Here is a 19920-nt window from a genome sequence, read left to right on the forward strand (position 1 = left end):
AGAAGAAAACAAACAAAAGCATCAAATAAAATCAACATGCAATTAATAATGAATTTACTGTCGATATTTTATACAAGTAAAAACTTGTATTTTAGACAAGTAAAAACAAGTAATGCATGCTATATTATACAAAATACTCTATTATGCATACATGAATACATATTTTAGGCCTACAATATGTTAATTACACTTTCTTCAAAACATTCAATAAAAAAAGCAGAGACTTGGCCTTTTCATAAGTAAGGTTTATTTCATTTATGTCACTGTAAAACACACATTTGGCTTTCTTGTTCATATAATTCAACAGCAGACATTCACAAATCCCTTCTTTCATGTTAAAACTGATTTGACAGGTTAAAAAATTGACACTGTACACTGAACTAGTGTGACTTATATAAATCACATACTTTGCAACTCTTCTCTGAATGGTTTGCATGCTGTGTTTAATACAGACAAGAAAACAATTGCTTGTGTGTTAAACAGGCTGTTTGTATGTCATTCCAAAGGGTTCACATACTTTTACCCACAACTGTAAATTTAGTATTTAACTCATAATGATTTCTGTTTTTTGCTTTCTTTATTTGACAAGCCCTGTAGTAGTACATAGATTGACAAAAAGCATTCGCAATATTTAAAACGTCATGTACAACCAAATAAACAGCTGGTGCCCTTATCACTGCAAAAAATGCTTATCTTACTTAGATTTGTTGTCTTGTTTCCAGCCAAAATATCTAAAAATTCTTAATTCAAGAAGGATTTTAGAACAAGCTAAATAATCTTATTTCAAACAGAAAACAAGATTATTTTGCTTACCCTATTGGCAGATTATTTTGCTTGTTTCAAGCAAAAACTCACTTCATTTTTACTTGTTTTTTCTGAAAACAAGACAATAGTTTTTACTTGTCTAGAAAATCCTTCTTGATTTAAAAAAGCCACATGAACAGTAGCTCAACTCAAAAGTCTAGCAGTGCCTGATTTCATATACATTAACAGTTTATATAAGCTGGAAAGAGGCTATCTTTGTCAGTGAGTCAGATAGATCACTGCAAAAAATGCTTTTCTTGCTTAGATTTTTTGTTTTGTTTCCAGCCAAAATATCTAAAAATTCTTTAACCAGGGACACTACAGTACCAGAGCAAAAATAAGAAAAGCAGTGGTTAGGTGAATCTCATTAGGGGATAATTCAAATGTGCAAAATCTTACATACTGTGGGTTTAACACTACTGCACAAAATAGATTTCATTCTGGAAAAGTGCGATTGGAAAAGATCAAGAGTAAAATGCATAAAACCTATAATGTACTTAAAAGTATTTCATTCTGAATTTAGTGTAATTACTGATTTTAATGCATTTCACGTGACAAAATCTTTGTAAATTTTCTCTAATATAATAGTCTACATGAAAGACATTAAAATATTTTCCTATGCCTTGACTTGAACAATTTATGAGAAAGTGAATCTAAAATTCACAACTTTTTTGGACTGCTACAGATAAATGTTCTTTTTACCTTATTAATTGCATTCTTTTCATTTCCAAACTGCATTCCGTGTGTATTGACTTCAACATTTCATATCAATCATCTAGCAAAATACATCAACTGAGACTAAAAACTGATATTGTGCTCATTGTGTTTATTTGTCATGTTTTCATTTCTTGAGGCTGCTGATCTGAGATGGGATTATAAAAGGTCAGAGCTGTTGAGAGAGTTAAAGGTCACTCTCTCCGTAGAGGGCAGTGGAGAAGGCAGTGTAGTCCAGGGCTCCAGGCAGGGCCCCGGGGCCGGTGTATGGGGGCATCCTGCTGATGCAGTACTCTGCCTGGTCTGGAGGAAGCTCTCGTCTCAACTCATCTGCCAAAATATATGGCTGCACAAGACACAATAAACAACAGATAAGGAATATGGAAAGAATTTCTCAGATATATATGACTTTTCTGAAGAAAATCGATAAACAACACACACACACACACCTTGTCTGTGGCGAGGATCCTGAAGGAAGCGATGACCTGTTCAGCTGTGTCTGTGTCCGCTGTCTCTCTTGTCATGAAGTCAATGAAAGACTGGAATGACACAACGCCTGAAGCGTTTGGATCAACCAGCATCATGATCCGAGCAAACTCCACCTCACCCTGAAAAAAAAAACACAAATACAAACATTTATAGCATTTAAATTAAATGAAATATCTAAATAAATATATACATATACACGCACATTTTTTTAACATATACATATATACATACATCAGATATATAATCTGTATTTTTCTCGGGAGAAAAAAAAAATCTGTAAAACTAAATAAATGTATTTGCCAAACAACACTGTATACAATGAGATATGTTTTAAGAAAATATATCCACTGTACTTAACATAATATTTTAATTTATAATTTTATATAATATATATATTATATATAATAAATATCCTTTTAATATTATACACACACATATATATATATATATATATATATATATATATATATATATAATTAATTATAATTAGGCAAGTAGTTGTTTCTTGTATTGAACATGAACTTCACAAAATGCTATTAGATTTCATCTTTAAAAAATGCCACTCACATAAAATAATGATAAAAAAGTTAAAAAAAATAGCAAAATAATAATAATAAAATAAATAAATAAACATAATGAGACTTGTTTTAAGAAAATATATTCATTATGCTTAATAAAACATTTTATTATATAATTTTAGATTTTAAATTAAGTTTATTTTCTAAAACCAGTGGCAAAATAGTTTCTTGTTTTGAGAATTAACTTAATTATAAACACAATTTTATTAGATTTTATCTTTAAATTAAAATTAAATCAAAATTAACTGAGCAAAATAATAATAATAAAAATACAAAAACATGTATTTTGCCTAGATATTTATACTGGAAAACAAAAAATGTTTTTGTTTGTTTTGTTTTTTAAATTTGGTTAAGAAAGGTTTTTTTTTTTTTTTTTGGTTCGTAATCAGTGAACCCTATTTAAGGTCCTACCAGATCATAACCCATCGAGATCAGACAGGCCCTAAAGTCGTCAGAATCCATCGCCCCATTCTTCTTCTGCATGGGAAAGGTTAAAGGACAAAGATCGACAGTGTGTGGGTCACGCGGTGACATGGTCGGAATAATAAAGCAATGTGGAGTAGGGAAAGAGACAGCATCTAACACAGAAACACACACAAAGAGACAGCACACAACCACAAACAGAAAAAAAAAAAAAAACACAAGAGAGGTACATTAGAACTATATACTGCTGCCCAGGGAATTCATATGTATAAATCTATGCAAAGAACTACACATTAGGGTCAAAGGTTAGAGGTCATGTTGGTTAGTACCCGTTTGTCACTTCCTAAATGCCCAAGACTGATCAGGCATGCTTTAAACTCATCAGTCCTGAGTTTACCCCTCTCCTCCTCAGAGCAAGTTCCCACAGCACACAAAAACATGCACAGAATGTGAGCAGAAATGAAGTAAAAGGTGATTCATAAAAATAGATAAAACAGCACAAAATTTCTTAATAAAGTATGAGTGCTATATTCAACATTTTATTCAAATTATTGCCATTTAACTCTGTCATTTAACTTTGATTTTAGAACAAATTGCATCTATTTCACATCTGATTTTAGACGTACTAAATATGGAAAATGATCTCATGTCAAACTAAAAGTGTTCCACTAAATGAATGGAAAGATAATCACCACTCTTGCACTGCGATGCCTCTGAAGAAGTGAAGGCAAGACATAACAGTTCAAATATGAAATGAATGCGTCTCAGCTGAAATAAGAGAGACTTACAGATGTTTGTATAATGCTCAGTCAAAGTGGAAAAGGGTTCAGTTTAGTTAGTATGGTTTAATGATGATTAGTATAGCATCCATTCTACAAGGAAACAGGCAAGTAGTTAGAGTACACAAAGGCTGAGTACAGCACCCGATCAAAATGGTTGAAAGAGGATCGGTATTCATTCATCTGCCCCTGGCTGATGCCCTTTGCATCACGTGTCAGAATTTGAGTCTCAATTTCATTAATAGTGCGAGCAATCGTAGTCAAAAGGAGCTCCCAGCCAACACGAATATGCTGCAGAGGAAAGAGAAATACGGTTCATGATTTGTTATATACATTTTAATGTACAAAGTTTTTTAAAATGTTTTTGAAAGAAGTCTCTTATGCTCACCAAGGTTGCATTTATTTGATCAAAAATACAGTAAAAACAGTAGCAGTGTGAAATATTATTACAATTTAATATAAATGCTTTCTATTTTAATACATTTTCAGATGTAATTTATTCTTGTGATGGCAAAGCTGATTTTTAAGCAGTCATTACTCCAGTCTTCAGTGTCACATGATTCTTCAGAAATCATTCAAATATGCTGATTTGGTGCTTAAGAAACAGGTCTTATTATTACCAGTGTTAAAAACAGTTGTGCTTCTTAATACTTTTGTGGAAATCACATTGTTTGAATTTCAAAAGAACAGCATTTATTTGAAATGAAAATCTTTTATAATATTCTAAAATGTCTTTGTCACTTTTGATCAACTTAATGCATCCTTGCTGAAAAAAAAAAGTGTGTGTGTGTACCTCCATAGTGTAGTTAGTATGTTTGTTGTCAAAGATAAGTGACTCCTGGATGAGTTGGTGATCTCCCTCCAGTCTGTCAATGTTGGGTTTATAGCTGACGATCACATGCTCATACTGCTTCAGCTGCGTCATCTGATCCTCAAGAGTCCCACCCATCGCCATAGAACAATGACCAATTTCCTGATAGATAGATAGATAGATAGATAGACAGATAAAAGAACATGTCTTATGTAGGTCTATCACTTTGGCACAGGTGATGGCTGAAGCAACTCACCTCCATCCTGGCCTGTATCCAGGGTCCAATGAGGTTGGCTTGGGCAGCAAATTGGCGTCTGAGCCTTTCGTTAGCATGCTGTTGCGCTAACTCCTCCTGCAGTGCACTGTCACGCTGGGGAACCAGCTTCTTCACCTGAATACACAAACACACATCATTACCATGATTATGATTTTGTATTGAAGATCACAGGAATTGTTTAGAATGGCTTAGAATTAGATATTAACAGACTGGAGTTCTAGATTTTCTGTGCAGTAATGGAACAGAACCAAGGTCTGAGGATTGCGTGTTTGACCTTGTCCCACTTGATGGCAATCTCTTCTGTAGTTATGGTGCTATAGGGGTTGGTGAGGTCTCCACGAATGCCATAATTCTGGAAGATCTTCAGGACTTCCTGCTGAATGCCCAGGATCGCCTGCCTTTCTGCATCCGCCTCAGGAAGTGTGGCCTTAAACTGCTCGTGAGCAGCTATCAGAGTCTAAATACAATGGAAAACTTGTTTTTATATATACACACACTACCATTCAAAGTTTGAGGTCAGTATAGGACTTTTTTAAAAGAAATTAATACTTATTAAGAAAGGATGCATTAAAGTAATCAAAATGGCAGTAAAGACTTTTACATTGTTCCAAAATATTTCTATTTCAAATAAATGCTGTTCTTTGGAACTTTGTGGTTCCCACAAAAATGTTAAGCAATATTGTTTTTTTCATTGATAAGAAATGTTTGAGCACCAAATCAGATTATTAGACTGATTCTGAAGGATCATGTGACACTGAAGACTGGAGTACTGGCTCCTTAAATTCAGCTTTGCCACCACAGGAATAAAATTCATTTTAAAGTATATTAAAACAGAAAACACGGTTATTAAATTTTAATAATATTTTACATTATTACTATTTGTGCTGAATTTTTATATAAAATAAATGCATCCTTGGTGCGCATTAGGGACTTCTTTCAAAAACATGAAAAAAAATCTTAGAAAAAGTCAGAAAGTAATACATATTTGACAGCTGGGAGCTAGTCTGTTTGACAACATAAGCATGTGAGTCATGTGTACCTGGACCTCTTCAATGGTGTGCACTATGAACATATCCTGTAAGTCTTCCATGGCTCCCTCCATCCAGTTATTAAAGGGAGCAGATCTCTTTGCATATTCCAGAAACAACTGCTCCACTGTCTCCAAAAGTTTCTCTGTCCTCTGCAGAAATTAAACACTTCAAATTCAAACCTTTTAATACTTTGATTTAACAACAATTTTCTAGACAAAACCGGTTAGGAGACAGACAGCATACCTCCAAAGCCTCTCTGCGTTTCTGAGTGAGTGTACCCAGTTGGTCCCAGAGGTCACAAATACTTTGACACCTTTGATTCACTGATGCAACATCATGATAGTCCAACTCACTTTAAAAAGATAAACAGAAGATTAAAGAAAAGACTTTAGGTCAAAATGTTGCATTTGCCATTGAGTCCGTCCCCCTCTAGTGGTTGATAGATGTAGTACTCACTAACTTTGCATTGATGCGGGAATATTCTAGACTTTTGTATCATTTTCTTTTTATGTAGACCAGGGTTCTCCAGACTCGGTCCTGGAGGGCCGGTGTCCTGCAGAGTTTAGCTCCAACCCTAATTAAACACTTGAAACAGCTAATCAAGGTCTTACTAGGTATACTTGAAACTTCCAGGCAGGTGTGTTGAGGCAACTCTGCAGGAAACCAGCCCTCCAGGATCAAGTTTGATGACTCCTGATGTAGACCATCTGACAATTTAGTTTTTTCATGAGCATTTTCCACCCTCTCTCTACGTATTTGAAGAAAGAAGACGGTTTTTGATTCTGTACCTCTAAGACTGTTGTTATGGCTATCTACATTTCCTTCCTTTGCTTTTTGTGTCTAAATTAACATTAGCATGCTCCATAGATTATTAGTAATATCACCCTGTACTTACTGAGATAACAGAAAGGTCAAAAGCTGTCAGTCACTTACTAAATACATGCGCGTGCGCACACACACACACACACACCAAGCCTGCAGGGAGATAATGAATGTTAAAATAGAAAGTCAGCGATTCAACCGTCAAAGTATGCTGCAAGCATGGTGCGTGTATATGGATGTCTAGCTATGGATAAGTAGTGTGAGAGATATGAAGCTATTAAGACCCTGTAAGGGGATGAGAAACTGACAGGTTAGTTACAAGGACAAAGTACTTGTGCACCACCATTCAAATATTTGATGCTGGTAAGATTATTTCAAATATCTCTTACGCTCACCAAGGCTGCATTTATTTGATCAAAATACAATAAAAACAGAAATACTGTGAACTATTATTAATTTGAAATGCTTGTTTTCATTGCAATATATTTTAAAATGTAATATATTCTTGCTGAATATTCAGCAGCCATTACTCCAATCCACTCTCACCTGATTTTTTAGAAATCATTCTAATATGCTTATTATTACCAATGTTGAAAGAGTTGTGCTGCTTAATATATTTGTGGAAACTGTGATACTTTGATGAACATTTATTTCAATACATTTTTGTAATAATCTAAAAGTCTTTACTGTCACTTTTGATCAATTTAATACATCCTTGCTGAATAAATGTCTTAATTAAAAAAATGTATATTACTGACCCCAAGCTTTTGAATGGTGATGTACATATCAAAGTTTACATTCAAACAGCTAAATGAAATGAAGATCAGCAAAAAAGGTAGTACAAAGTATTTTCGAAGACATTAAATCTAATAGGTCATACTTGAGCTCCTGAGCTATAGCAGCGATCTGCTCGACTCTGTCCTGGTGGGCTGAAAGGTCACTCTCAAATGCCTCATGTTTCCTCAGCAAAGCTCGGACTTCCATTAAAGATGCTGACTCGTAGTCCTTCTGGGTCAGCATCTCCTCCTTACCTATTGCAAAACACACGTAAAACATATATTAAGCATCATTTAGTGGACTTTCTTATCCAAAGTGGCTTACAGTTCATTTGTATGCAAGTGCAGAATGGTGATATTTTATTGATGACACCACTTCATACTCAGGACTCACCTGCAGCCCAGGTCTCATGGTTGGTAGCTTTTTGTCTGAATTTCTCTGCTAGATGGTCCAATCTTTCCAGTCTCCTGATTTCTGTCAGCAGCCATTCCTCATAGCCCTTCTCTACCTGTTCCAGCCCCTGCCACGCACTCGCTATGTCCTAAACAGACAAACACATACCAAAAAAACATCAACTATGAAACCAATGAGAAGCTGTGAACATGTTCACCTTGCTGGTTTATATGTGTATGTAAGCCATATACTTATAAAACTATATATTTTGGGGAATAATTTGCTGAAAAATGCCTCCCAAAATAGCTAGTTAGATAAATAAAATTAAAATTAAAATAACAACAAAATAAATAAATAAATAATAATTCAATAGATGTCAACATAAAAATAACAATAAAATAAATATATAATACATTTTAATATAAAAACTATTTAAATAAAACTAATAAGATTATATAAAATGCATATTAAAATTTAAATTTAAATGTTAATAATAAATAAATAAATAAATAAATACAAAAATAAACAAAATAAAATATAAAATAACAAAAATACATATTAAAATAAAAACCTATTAAATAAATACATTTGAAAAATAAATCAATCAATAAATAAGCAAAGTAGTTGCATCTAAGGTTTGTCATGTGTGCGTATGTGTGGGTCAAACTCTCACCGAAACCATCTTGCCCTCAGAAGGCATAAATGCAGGCCGGTTGCTGATGCGGAGTTTAGTCTGCAGGGTGTTGAAGCTGATCTCCAGTTGACACTTCTCCTGCACTTTGGGAGGTTTGTGCATCCTGCGGTAATCTCGGAAATCTTCCAGCTTCCGCTGCATCTCTGACATGGTCTTCTCCGGCACGCGATTCTCCAGCCAGGGAATGGTACGTCTGATCCACTCCAGCAGCTAGAGAGTACAGGGAATATTTGTGTGTAATATGTGTCTGTGTGCAGTGTGTGGAATGTATCTGACGTGTGTTTATTTCTCCTGACCTCACTAGCCAGTCTTTCATAATCCTCCATCAACTTCTCATTTTCCTGATTCACTCCCAGCACCTTACAGATCCTGTTAGCAGCAGTTTCAGCCTGAGGGAGAGAAACACAGTAAGAACGAAGGTAGAGATGGATAGAAAGATAGTTGAGCTGCTCAATCTAGCACATCTACCTGTTCAGCTCCAGCAAAGGCATGGTAGAAGCAGGACACATATGTCATAATAGCTCGCTCATCAGGCTTTGGGGTGTTCAGGATGTCTGCAGGGAGAGGAGATGAGCTAAGGGACAACTACATAAAGTTAAGGTGGAAATAAAGTGCAAGGGAAGAAAACACAAGTCATGTTCATCTGCTAAAGTGGAAAATGAGGATACGCCTACGTGGACAGAAGGGGCTGTACACTCAGACATAGCTATATTTCTAACACTTCTAGAATGTGCTCAGGGATCAGATGTACCTTCTGAGCCTCTGCAAAGGTGTTATAAAAACAGAAGATATACAGTGGGTACGGAAAGTATTCAGACCCCCTTAAATTTTTCACTCTTTGTTATATTGCAGCCATTTGCTAAAATCATTTAAGTTCATTTTTTTCCTCATTAATGTACACACAGCACCCCTTATTGACAGAAAAACACAGAATTGTTGACATTTTTGCAGATTTATTAAAAAAGAAAAACTGAAATATCCCATGGTCCTAAGTATTCAGACCCTTTGCTGTGACACTCATATATTTAACTCAGGTGCTGTCCATTTCTTCTGATCATCCTTGAGATGGTTCTACACCTTCATTTGAGTCCAGTTGTGTTTGATTTATACTGATTGGATTTGATTAGGAAAGCCACACACCTGTCTATATAAGACCTTACAGCTCACAGTGCATGTCAGAGCAAATGAGAATCATGAGGTCAAAGGAACTGCCTGAAGAGCTCAGAGACAGTATTGTGGCAAGGCACAGATCTGGCAAAGGTTACAAAAAAATTTCTGCTGCACTTAAGGTTCCTAAGAGCACAGTGGCCTCCATAATCCTTAAATGGAAGACGTTTGGGACGACCAGAACCCTTCCTAGAGCTGGCCGTCCGGCCAAACTGAGCTATCGGGGGAGAAGAGCCTTGGTGAGAGAGGTAAAGAAGAACCCAAAGATCACTGTGGCTGAGCTCCAGAGATGCAGTCGGGAGATGGAAGAAAGTTGTAGAAAGTGAACCATCACTGCAGCGCTCCACCAGTCGGGGCTTTATGGCAGAGTGGCCCGACGGAAGCCTCTCCTCAGTGCAAGACACATGAAAGCCCGCATGGAGGACTCCAAGATGGTGAGAAATAAGATTCTCTGGTCTAATGAGACCAAGATAGAACTTTTTGGCCTTAATTCTAAGCGGTATGTGTGGAGAAAACCAGGCACTGCTCATCACCTGCCCAATACAGTCCCAACAGTGAAGCATGGTGGTGGCAGCATCATGCTGTGGGGGTGTTTTTCAGCTGCAGGGACAGGACGACTGGTTGCAATCGAGGGAAAGATAAATGCGGCCAAGTACAGGGATATCCTGGACGAAAACCTTCTCCAGAGTGCTCAGGACCTCAGACTGGGCCGAAGGTTTACCTTCCAACAAGACAATGACCCTAAGCACACAGCTAAAATAATGAAGGAGTGGCTTCACAACAACTACGTGACTGTTCTTGAATGGCCCAGTCAGAACCCTGACTTAAACCCAATTGAGCATCTCTGGAGAGACCTAAAAATGGCTGTCCACCAACGTTTACCATCCAACCTGACAGAACTGGAGAGGATCTGCAAGGAGGAATGGCAGAGGATTCCCAAATCCAGGTGTGAAAAACTTGTTGCATCTTTCCCAAAAAGACTCATGGCTGTATTAGATCAAAAGGGTGCTTCTACTAAATACTGAGCAAAGGGTCTGGATACTTAGGACCATGTGATATTTCAGTTTTCTTTTTAATAAATCTGCAAAATGTCAACAATTCTGTGTTTTTCTGTCAATATGGGGTGCTGTGTGTACATTAATGAGGAAAAAAAATGAACTTAAATGATTTTAGCAAATGGCTGCAATATAACAGAGTGAAAAATGTAAGGGGGTCCGAATACTTTCCGTACCCACTGTACATCAAGACTGTCCTCTCATCTGGCATGTTGCTGCTAACTAGGACTGTGGAGCAAAAGCCATATTTTGTAATATTATAAAGTTAAAAATAGGATGTTTGTTGCTTGACATCTTTAGAATTTGCATCTAGTTTTTGCTGCTTTATTTGAAGGAACATGAGTTTAGAACTTGGTTCCTCCCAAGGTTCCATACCAAAATAAATCTGAGGGAGTTTTTCTAGATGCCACATTTTAGGCAATAGTGTCTTAAGGTCTTATATCACAAGCTTTCTGACACCATAACATTTTTGAGAAAGACACATTTTCAATGTTTCACTGGCTGAAAGCTTTGTATTCAGTTGGAATGGTATATGGAGTATTGTGGAATTTTCTATGCTTATCGTTTACCCTCTGCATCCAGCATTTTGGGGATGTCCAGATGTTTTTCAGCAATGTCAAATGCCAAATTCAGATTACCCAGTGGATCATCCTGCATAAAGACAAAAGGAGAGAAAAGGCATACTGCTTCACCAATAAATAAAGCATAAGAAACAATACATATCACCAAAAAACGAAATCAAAATAAATCAAAATTATTTCCATGCAAAAGTGAGTGTCAGTATTCAGGTGCCACTAGAGGAGAGAGAAAAAGTTAAATAAAAAATAAAAGTTAAATAAAAGTTAGATAAATGCTTGTATTTGTGGATATGTGTGTGTAAGCAGAGTATGGGGATCAAGCTTTTGTTCTCTGTGTCAATAAAAAGCTGTATTGCAGGACATCAGCAGCTGCAGGGGATCCAGAGGGTCCTGGACCCTCCTGATGCTCGTGTCCAAACTGGGACCGGGGTCCATGCTAAACGCTGGATTACCCCATTCAAGCTCACCTGGAGCCGTCAGTGACAGCTGAAAGGGATAGGAATGTCTGTGTGTGTGTGTGAGGGGTCTTTTAGTCACTCACCGTTGAACCGGCTGACCCTGACAAGCTAAATAAATCCTTAATCTTCAGCGGTCTGATCCAACCAACTAATTAAAACCATAGTACACATACACTCATTCACACCGACTTGGAACATGGCTGGAAACAATGTCTCATTCTGCTCATGCATTTATGATTCCCTATTCTAAGATGGGAGCAAAGAAATCAAATCTAACATGTCACTGGAATAACTAACATGCTTCTAGAACTGCTTCAATTCCACTTTGAAGGGCCATTAGACACAATAAGTTCTAATATGGATTCTGAGAAAGCATCTTTTAGAAACAGTTCTGGTGCTCCTGGTATGTGGATCACTTTTCCAAGTTCTATTCCAGGTCAGGATTATTGTAAACCCAAATGGTCTTCTGAGAAAACGTGTTATGGACCAGCTTTCTCTGATTGTCTCTTGACTGCCATGATAACAACTTATATACAGTATAAGTATATATGGTCAGTAAGGTAAAAAAAATAAATAAAAATGTTTCTTGAGCACCAAAACAGCATAATAAAATGATTTCTCAAGGATCATGTGACACTAAAGACTGGAGTAATGGCTGTTATATCAGCTAACTACGCAAATTTGCCATCAACAAAACTCCAATCTCACAGAGAATCTCAATCCTGCTCCTACAACATTCCTGCAGAGTTCAGCTCCAACCATAAAACATACATGAAACCCGCTAATCAAAACATAATCACTATATCAAGTCTTAATCACTACCTAGCATAAAATTCTTGCCAACTCTTACATTTGACTCTAACAGGGTTAGCATGTCAATAAGCTAAAAGTTTACTGTAACAAGCACAAACATAGCACACACAAATAGACAATTGGGATACTACTGGCTGAAATATAAACACAGGCAAAGTATTGTTTCATCTTTTTTCAATGTTAATTAACAATTCAATTGCCTGGAGCACTGTTCTGGATGCAATCTGAGATGAATGGCAATGCTAACAGATAGCTTTCTCCAAGTACAGGATCTAAACTAGATGTCCAGCTAGATGTCCAGTAGGACTGAGCACCCCTAATCTATTAAATTCATTTTATTATGGAAAACATCACATCCAATAGCATAAACATTTGTGCTACCTCCAGATTATAAAAATCAATCAGTTCTGGTTTGTGTCTGTGAATAAGTGCACAGAAGGCCAGTCCATCTTTCCAGCTATTGAAGCCACAAAAAATTTCTGATTGCACATGCAATAAAAAAGATGTGGATCTACTACAGACTAAAAGTCAAGCTTTTAGTTTTTAGAGAAGGTCCTTAGATTCTTGAGGGTGGGAGTGTGACAAACTGTTGAATGTGATGAAGATGTTAGACACACATACTGTAAACACACACCATCTGTGCAGTGATATCAACAACAGGAAACATCAGGATGTTGTGGCAGACATGTTATTTTACAACTGTGATAGGACTGTTAGATCAAATGTCCCAAAGGATCAAAGGTTAATCTGGGGTCACACTTGAGACCTTGTTGAGTTTGGCGTAGTCAATGAGGTCAGGCCTGTGCCTGTGGATGAGAGCGCACAGCGCCAAGCCATCCTTCCAGCTTCACCAGAGAGAGAGAGAATCAGGGCCATGTTGGAATTAACAAAAACTGAAACTATATAACTGGAAATAATAGAGTATCTGTTTTTACTCATATTAAAACATTTGATATCATCTTTCAATGCTTTTTTTGCACCCAATAAAGAACCTCACCTGACATGAAAGTTTTGAACATTGACATTCCTGTAAGGAGCGGTCTTCCTCTGACACCACAGCAGAAGCCCTTCTTTAGCCGAAGTTTCTGAAAGATGATTTAAGAATCATTATGTAATTCACACATGACTGATCTAATTGTTGTTATTTACTATAAGATGATTAACAAATTACTAAGGGTTGTGAAATGTGATATTATTATTATTAATAATAATAATAATAATAGTAATAGTTTTCTTATTTGTGCAGACGTTGTGTGGCATTTTATATTTGGGGCTTGTTTTCTTTACCTTCAACAGAGATATCCTGAATAGCAAAGCGAAGGATGATTGTCCAGATCATTCCAAGAGTCATTTTCACATTTCCATCCACAATTTCTGCAAAAATATGACAGGAAAATCATTGCTCAGTTAAATAAAGGGCTAAGCAAGTTAAAATGACATTACTTTTTTTTTTTTTTTGGGAAGTATAGAATATGAAATTTTTAAATATGCCATGTGACATGCAAAATTAATAACCTGCATCCCCTAATTTCTTTCTTTATTCAATTTATTTATTTATAAAATCCCAGAAATCCAGGTAACTGTCACGTAATGTTGGAGGCAAGGGAGAACGCAGTCTCAAACTTCACTTGAATCAAGTTTAATACTGAAAACACAGCGTAATCCAACTCGGGAGCAAAATCAAACAATAGGTAAAGTAGATCGGACCAAGAACTAAGGAACAGACAGGAACTAACATACATAGGATAATTAAACACAGGTGAAACAGAACGAACAATGATTAACTAATAAGAACAGGAACTACCAAATAAGGTCAGACAGGAACACAACGGGAACACACATGTGACAGGTTGCCCCCCCTCCCGGACGGCACGAGACACAGTACCACCAGGGAAGGGGGGTGGGTGCCCTGGAGGCTGGTGCAGGACGGGGACACAGAGGGCAGATCAGGCAGACCCGGGAGCCATGGCGGATCAGGGGCCTCGGGCAGCTATGGCGGAGCTTCCGTGGCCTTTGCAGGCTCGGCCACCATGGCCACGGGCATATGGCCCCCCCAAAATATTTTCTTGGGGAAAATTAGGAATTCTGGGGGGCACTCTGAAGGAACGGGCTCTGGAGGAACGGGCTCTGGAGGAAGGATAGGCGCAGAGAAACCTGAGGGTAATGCCATATCCATAAGCTCTGAGTTGCGGGCTGGAGCCGACACTGGAGCGAGCTCTTGGGCTGGAGCCGACACTGGAGGGCTTGAGTGAGCCACGGAAGGCGGGCTTGACTTGGCCGATGACAGCGGTTCTGGGCTGAGGACAGAGACGGTGCTGGGAGGAGATGGGTGGTTGGAGCATTTGGCCGGGTATGTGGAGGGTCCCGGCGACGAGTGAGCTGACAGACACCAAGTGCGTTGTCGAACCACCTCACCTGGTTAGAGAGCTCTAGGAACTCCTCTACATACCTATCCAACTCCCAACCACCCTGCCACAGACACCAAAGCCTGTCTTCAACTGCTGTCATCTTGTAAGGTCCGATCTTCTGTCACGTAACGTTGGAGCAAGGGAGAACTCAGGAGTCTCAAACTTCACTTGAATCAAGTTTAATACTGAAAATGCAGGGTATTCCAACTCAGGAGCAAAATCAAACAACGAGTAACAAAGTAGATCAGACCAAGAACTAAGCAACAGACAGGAACTAACATGCACAGGATAATTAAACACAGGTAAAACAGAACGAACAATGATTAACTAATAAGAACAGGAACTACCAAATAAGGTCAGACAGGAACACAACAGGAACACACATGTGACAATAACACTACAGTTGTGCAATAAAGCATACCTTCAGCTCCAATGGAGACCAGTTTCACTCCTTTACTGGTGATGAAATCAAGGGCTTTGTTGACATTGGCTATCTTGTGAAAACGCATCTTTCCTCTGTCAGGCTTGGGTAACCTCTCACCTGCCAAAATACAACGTGTCATGAAAAATTTAATTGGCATATAGCTGATATTACATATTGTTGAGGAAGTTCAGCATGTTTACTTTGAACATACAAAACTGTCAAATATCATCCTTATATTGTAATCATTAGGAACACAAGCTGTAATTATTGCCATGTTTCGTTGTGTTTGCTTAACCAATTATCTTACTTTGACACACTCATCTCTGACTGATAACAGAATACTTTCTGATTGCAGTATTGAAACGTGCATGCAAGCTTCTTTGAAACAATATGCATTGTGAAAAGCACTATACAAATGAACTCGAAATGAATTTACCTGAAATGACTTCAAGCAGCAGCATTAGTTTGAGGCCATTCCTGAAGTCTTCCTCTATGTTCTCAATCTGTGTCCCAGCTTTCCTCAGGTGAGAGTTACACCAGGCCGTGAACGTCTGGGAAACAAGTACAATATACATCAACATACGGTTCTCCAACCTCACATAGGCACTCTGTGTCTACCTGTCATGCACACTAACATGCAAATCCTCTTATACAGTCCTTGTCATTGGCATTTGTATCCTACACTCAACATTCATCAAATGCTGAATCCTTGCACAAAACATAGTTACTAAGCCAAATGTGTGGGATTAGACCAGATTTAAGTCTTAACAGGTTTGTTGTGATGCAATGAAAGCCTTTGACACCACTTTCAGGTCAAAACCTCACTGCATTGGGTAACTGCAGAAGATTGCGCCAACAAAATGAATCTTATCTTGTGCCTACGCCAAGAGAGGAGGTAGTTGGTAGTTCTTTAACGAGCTCTCAAACACTGTATGAAAAAACATGGGGAAAAACATATGACTGTATATAGCAGAGATTCTGCAATTCTTGTACTTTATTTAATCGATGATCTTTGAAAGACATTCTAACTATGAACAGGAAGCGTAATCAGATCAGTCAACGAGACAATAGAATGGCATTGGCATTATAAAAAAAGCCAACACACACTTGCACTGAACACATGAGCATCTACACTTGAGTTGAACACTGAGTTCATCCTCCAGAAATAACCAGCACTTAACTACATGTACAATAAGCTACAAAGCTGGAAACTCCCCGCTGCTGCATATCATCCTCTGCATCATCCTTTGATTGCTCTCCAGAACCACTTTTAAAGGATATGGGCACTTAAAATTAGGAACATCTTCCCACACATCAGCATCTTAATTCCAGATTTGTCCACTAAAGTTAATAAGTTCACATATTTTTGAAAGGTGCAGTTTTACAAAGAGATGGGGACTGGCTAATCTCAAATTACAGAATGACCTGTGCTGCTTGCCAAAAAAAAAGGATATATACACAAAAATTTTCTCATTTGGACTTGAAATTACAAGCAAATCTAATCTAAAGGACAAACATTATCTAAAGGACACGTTATGACCCAGTAATGCTGGGTACCACTTCATGGAACAAAATGTGGCTGTACTGCTGCCCACATCTGTATTAGGTTGCACTCTCAAATCCACCGCTACCCTTTGGCCATTTTTTAGACTTAATGGAGCATCTTTTTAATCCCTCAAAGCAGGTTCAGTCATTGCTGGGCAGATGAAAGCTTTACTGTGGACTCCAGAGTGCATTCCTGCGAGGTAAGAGTGTAAATTTAGCTCTCTCTACAGAGTCTGTTTCTGATAAGAGACCTGATGAAGTAGGCTCACACTGAGAAGAGAGATATGAGTGAGAATGCAGTGAATACAACGTGTGTATCACATTGCTGTGTTGTCTAATCGGACAGGAAAGAATTTCATTCATTCTGCAAAACTGTAGGGTGTGTCTGCAGAAACATGCCTGCGTGGGGCGATGGTCTCTGGAAGAATAAAAAAAGAGTGATTAGACCCTAACATCATAGATCAACAAGCAATATTAATCTGCGTCTAACATTTGAGCCATTGCTATTAATAACTATGTTGTAAGTTACTTCGGTAAGAAAGGATCTCTGCTAAATATAAATAAAGTCAGTAAGGTTCAGTTTAAGGCCTAAATTAATACTATTATCACCCAACTAGGCCTGGACAAGCAATCATGTTCTATTAAGCCAACCAGATTTAACAGAGGATCTATATGCAGACCACAGGTGGAGACTAACTTCCTTACTAAACTTTTTTTACTTACTAAATTGGGCTGCACTGAGAAAAAGATCACTAAGGTTGTGTTATGTTTTTGCTAAAATTGTCTCAAATATATGTGGTTTGATATGTAAGTGTAATCACCAAACATGTTGGGAATGTAAAAAATATAAATAAATTACAGGTCAAATACTCATAAATTGACTAAATCTGTTCTGAAAGTATTGAAAGCCATGGCAATCAATGTACATGTTTTATTGTTCAGAGTGAAAGTAGTGCTGTAATTTTGATACAGCTAGAAAATGAATGAATTGGTTTTAGTGAGAGTGAGCCTGCAAGAGAGAGAAAGTCCACTTATGTAGATCTAGTCTATAATCAGACTGAAGCTGTAGATTGTTCAGATAAAGAAGAGAATTTAAGGAGATCACCTGTTTAAGACAGTTTAGAGACCCTCAAAACAAAATCCCACATTAGAAATTCTTTGGTTTACTCTGACTATAAAAACTAAAAAAAAACTCTTTAAAAAAAAAAAATATAGGCAATATATTATAGCCTACACCAAATCTAGAGTTTGATATAAAATCAGTTATTGTAGCCTACATGTCAGTAAAGCGCCTGACCACTTCAATTCAGTGCATATCTGAAAACACTATAATAGACCACACAGTAAATAAAGGTGCTGTTTATACATACAAAAGAATTCCCCGTCAAGGACACCGGATTAAGCTAGTATAAGGCCTTTTGGTGGTGGAGTTAAAATTAGCCCCTGCATCCATTCTAATCCCAAGGACGTCATCCTGTGTTGGAAGCATCTGTTGACAGTCCGCATTCCAATCATATCAGCAACAGACACACAGAGCCGCGCGCTGCTGCGCTATTGTTAGTTCGGTACCCGCTGCATCCATCCTCAGCGCGCGCTCCAGACCCCTCCGTGACACTGACAGACCACAGAGTCCATAACGGGACGGGATTCCTTTGCAAACAACTGATAGCTAAATCTAAGCTAAATCATAGCTTAAATTACACACATAGGCTACATAGATGAAAATATAGGCTATCAAAGAAAATATAAGAAAATATAGGCTATTTAAAAAAAATACACATTGGAAAAGTTAACGTTTGAACTTTAACTTAAATATTTCTAACTCAACAATCTGTAAATCATTATATAATTATAATATAGGCTATAAACGCAAATCTTTCTTACCTTCCGTTGCTGTTTTTCCCATGCTGGATCCAGCAGTAAATCCCGGTCCCATTCTTCCTCCTGGATCATGTAGTCTTCCGGTTCATATCCATTATCATATGGAACGGAAAGCTCGATCTGATTCATCATTTTCAAGCGTTATATTCTCTTATTTGATGGGTAACTTGTGATGATCTGCTTCTGAGCTTGAGTTTTTGGTGTAAGTGGACTCTTCAGAGCCTCAGGTGTCTCTCTCTCGTTCGTTCGTGTTGGTTTCCAGTCTCGCGGCAGCAGAGCGCGAGCAGTGACAGCAATGAGAGGAGCGACTGTCAATTAGTACTGATGGGTCACATGACCTCTTCTCCTTCCACCCGCGGAACGTCAACGTTATTTCAACGTTAATGTAACACATCAGCAACCTTCTCCATTACGTTAAACAAGTGTAGTCACCTTAAAAGCTTCCTAAACTCTCAATATTATATATATATATATATAAATCACACAAATCTTTTCAAATTAAGCGAGCCTCACTGCATAATTTAATTTGGTTCAACTAGAAGTTGCTTTGATTTTTTAAAATTGTGCTCTGTTAAAAAGTTAGTTTTAGGTATAAATAGTTTATGCTGTCATTTCATAGATTAAAGATTAAAGCCCCTTTAAACAGTTTGTATTGTACTGTATTGTATTGTAGGCAGTTGTAATACAGCTGTTTTACCTTTTTATGTTCAAACCTATGGTTCAAACCCAATGATACCCAGGAAAATATTTTATTGTAATTTTTCTTTTTTTCATTATTAAATGTTGTTAATTTTTACCTTCCTTTCTTGATTAGGCAGAGTTTGCAGTTTGTAGGGGAGAGCAGGGTGAGTTGAGCCAGTTTTTACTTACAATGTGTTTAGCACATGTCAGAAATTAATCCAGTTTAAATATGTACATACATTTCAGGATGTGGTGCATCCTTGACAATAATAACTTTGGATCTAAAATAAACTGTTTTCAAAATATAGCTTTCCAAAA

The 19920-nt window shown here is 37.4% G+C and overlaps 1 protein-coding gene across 2 annotated transcripts; it reads right to left on the reverse strand.

Annotated features, from left to right (window-relative positions):
* Positions 1-229: 229 nt before the first annotated feature.
* actn2b (actinin, alpha 2b) lies at positions 230-19219 on the reverse strand. 2 transcript variants are annotated; one of them, XM_058749341.1, is made up of 22 exons: positions 18925-19219; positions 15932-16046; positions 15493-15612; positions 13951-14037; positions 13661-13748; positions 13430-13508; positions 11384-11465; positions 9061-9146; positions 8889-8981; positions 8572-8802; positions 7899-8046; positions 7609-7759; positions 6150-6258; positions 5915-6055; positions 5150-5332; positions 4855-4989; positions 4581-4760; positions 3932-4078; positions 3338-3415; positions 2997-3062; positions 1968-2126; positions 230-1864 (listed from the first exon to the last, which is right to left on the reverse strand). In XM_058749341.1, the coding sequence occupies exons 1-22, from the start codon at positions 19051-19053 to the stop codon at positions 1706-1708; spliced, it is 2766 nt and encodes a 921-aa protein (XP_058605324.1). In that variant the 5' UTR covers positions 19054-19219; the 3' UTR covers positions 230-1705. The 2 variants fall into 2 exon arrangements, with proteins under 2 accessions (XP_058605324.1, XP_058605322.1); XM_058749339.1 differs by lacking the exon at positions 3338-3415.
* Between the last annotated feature and the right edge of the window lie 701 nt (positions 19220-19920).

The sequence above is a fragment of the Onychostoma macrolepis genome, chromosome 17 (assembly GCF_012432095.1).
Source record: "Onychostoma macrolepis isolate SWU-2019 chromosome 17, ASM1243209v1, whole genome shotgun sequence".
Taxonomy (NCBI): domain Eukaryota; kingdom Metazoa; phylum Chordata; class Actinopteri; order Cypriniformes; family Cyprinidae; genus Onychostoma; species Onychostoma macrolepis.

Bases quoted from the DNA above. Each gene is read 5' to 3' on its own strand.
- actn2b (XM_058749341.1), bottom strand. From the start codon at position 19,053: ATGATGAATCAGATCGAGCTTTCCGTTCCATATGATAATGGATATGAA. The intron at 13,749-13,950 runs GTAAAGAAAACA...ATCATCTTTCAG, and splicing joins TCAGGATATCTCTGTTGAAG to AAACTTCGGCTAAAGAAGGG. The intron at 6,259-7,608 runs GTATGACCTATT...ATCTTTTTAAAG, and splicing joins GCTATAGCTCAGGAGCTCAA to TGAGTTGGACTATCATGATG.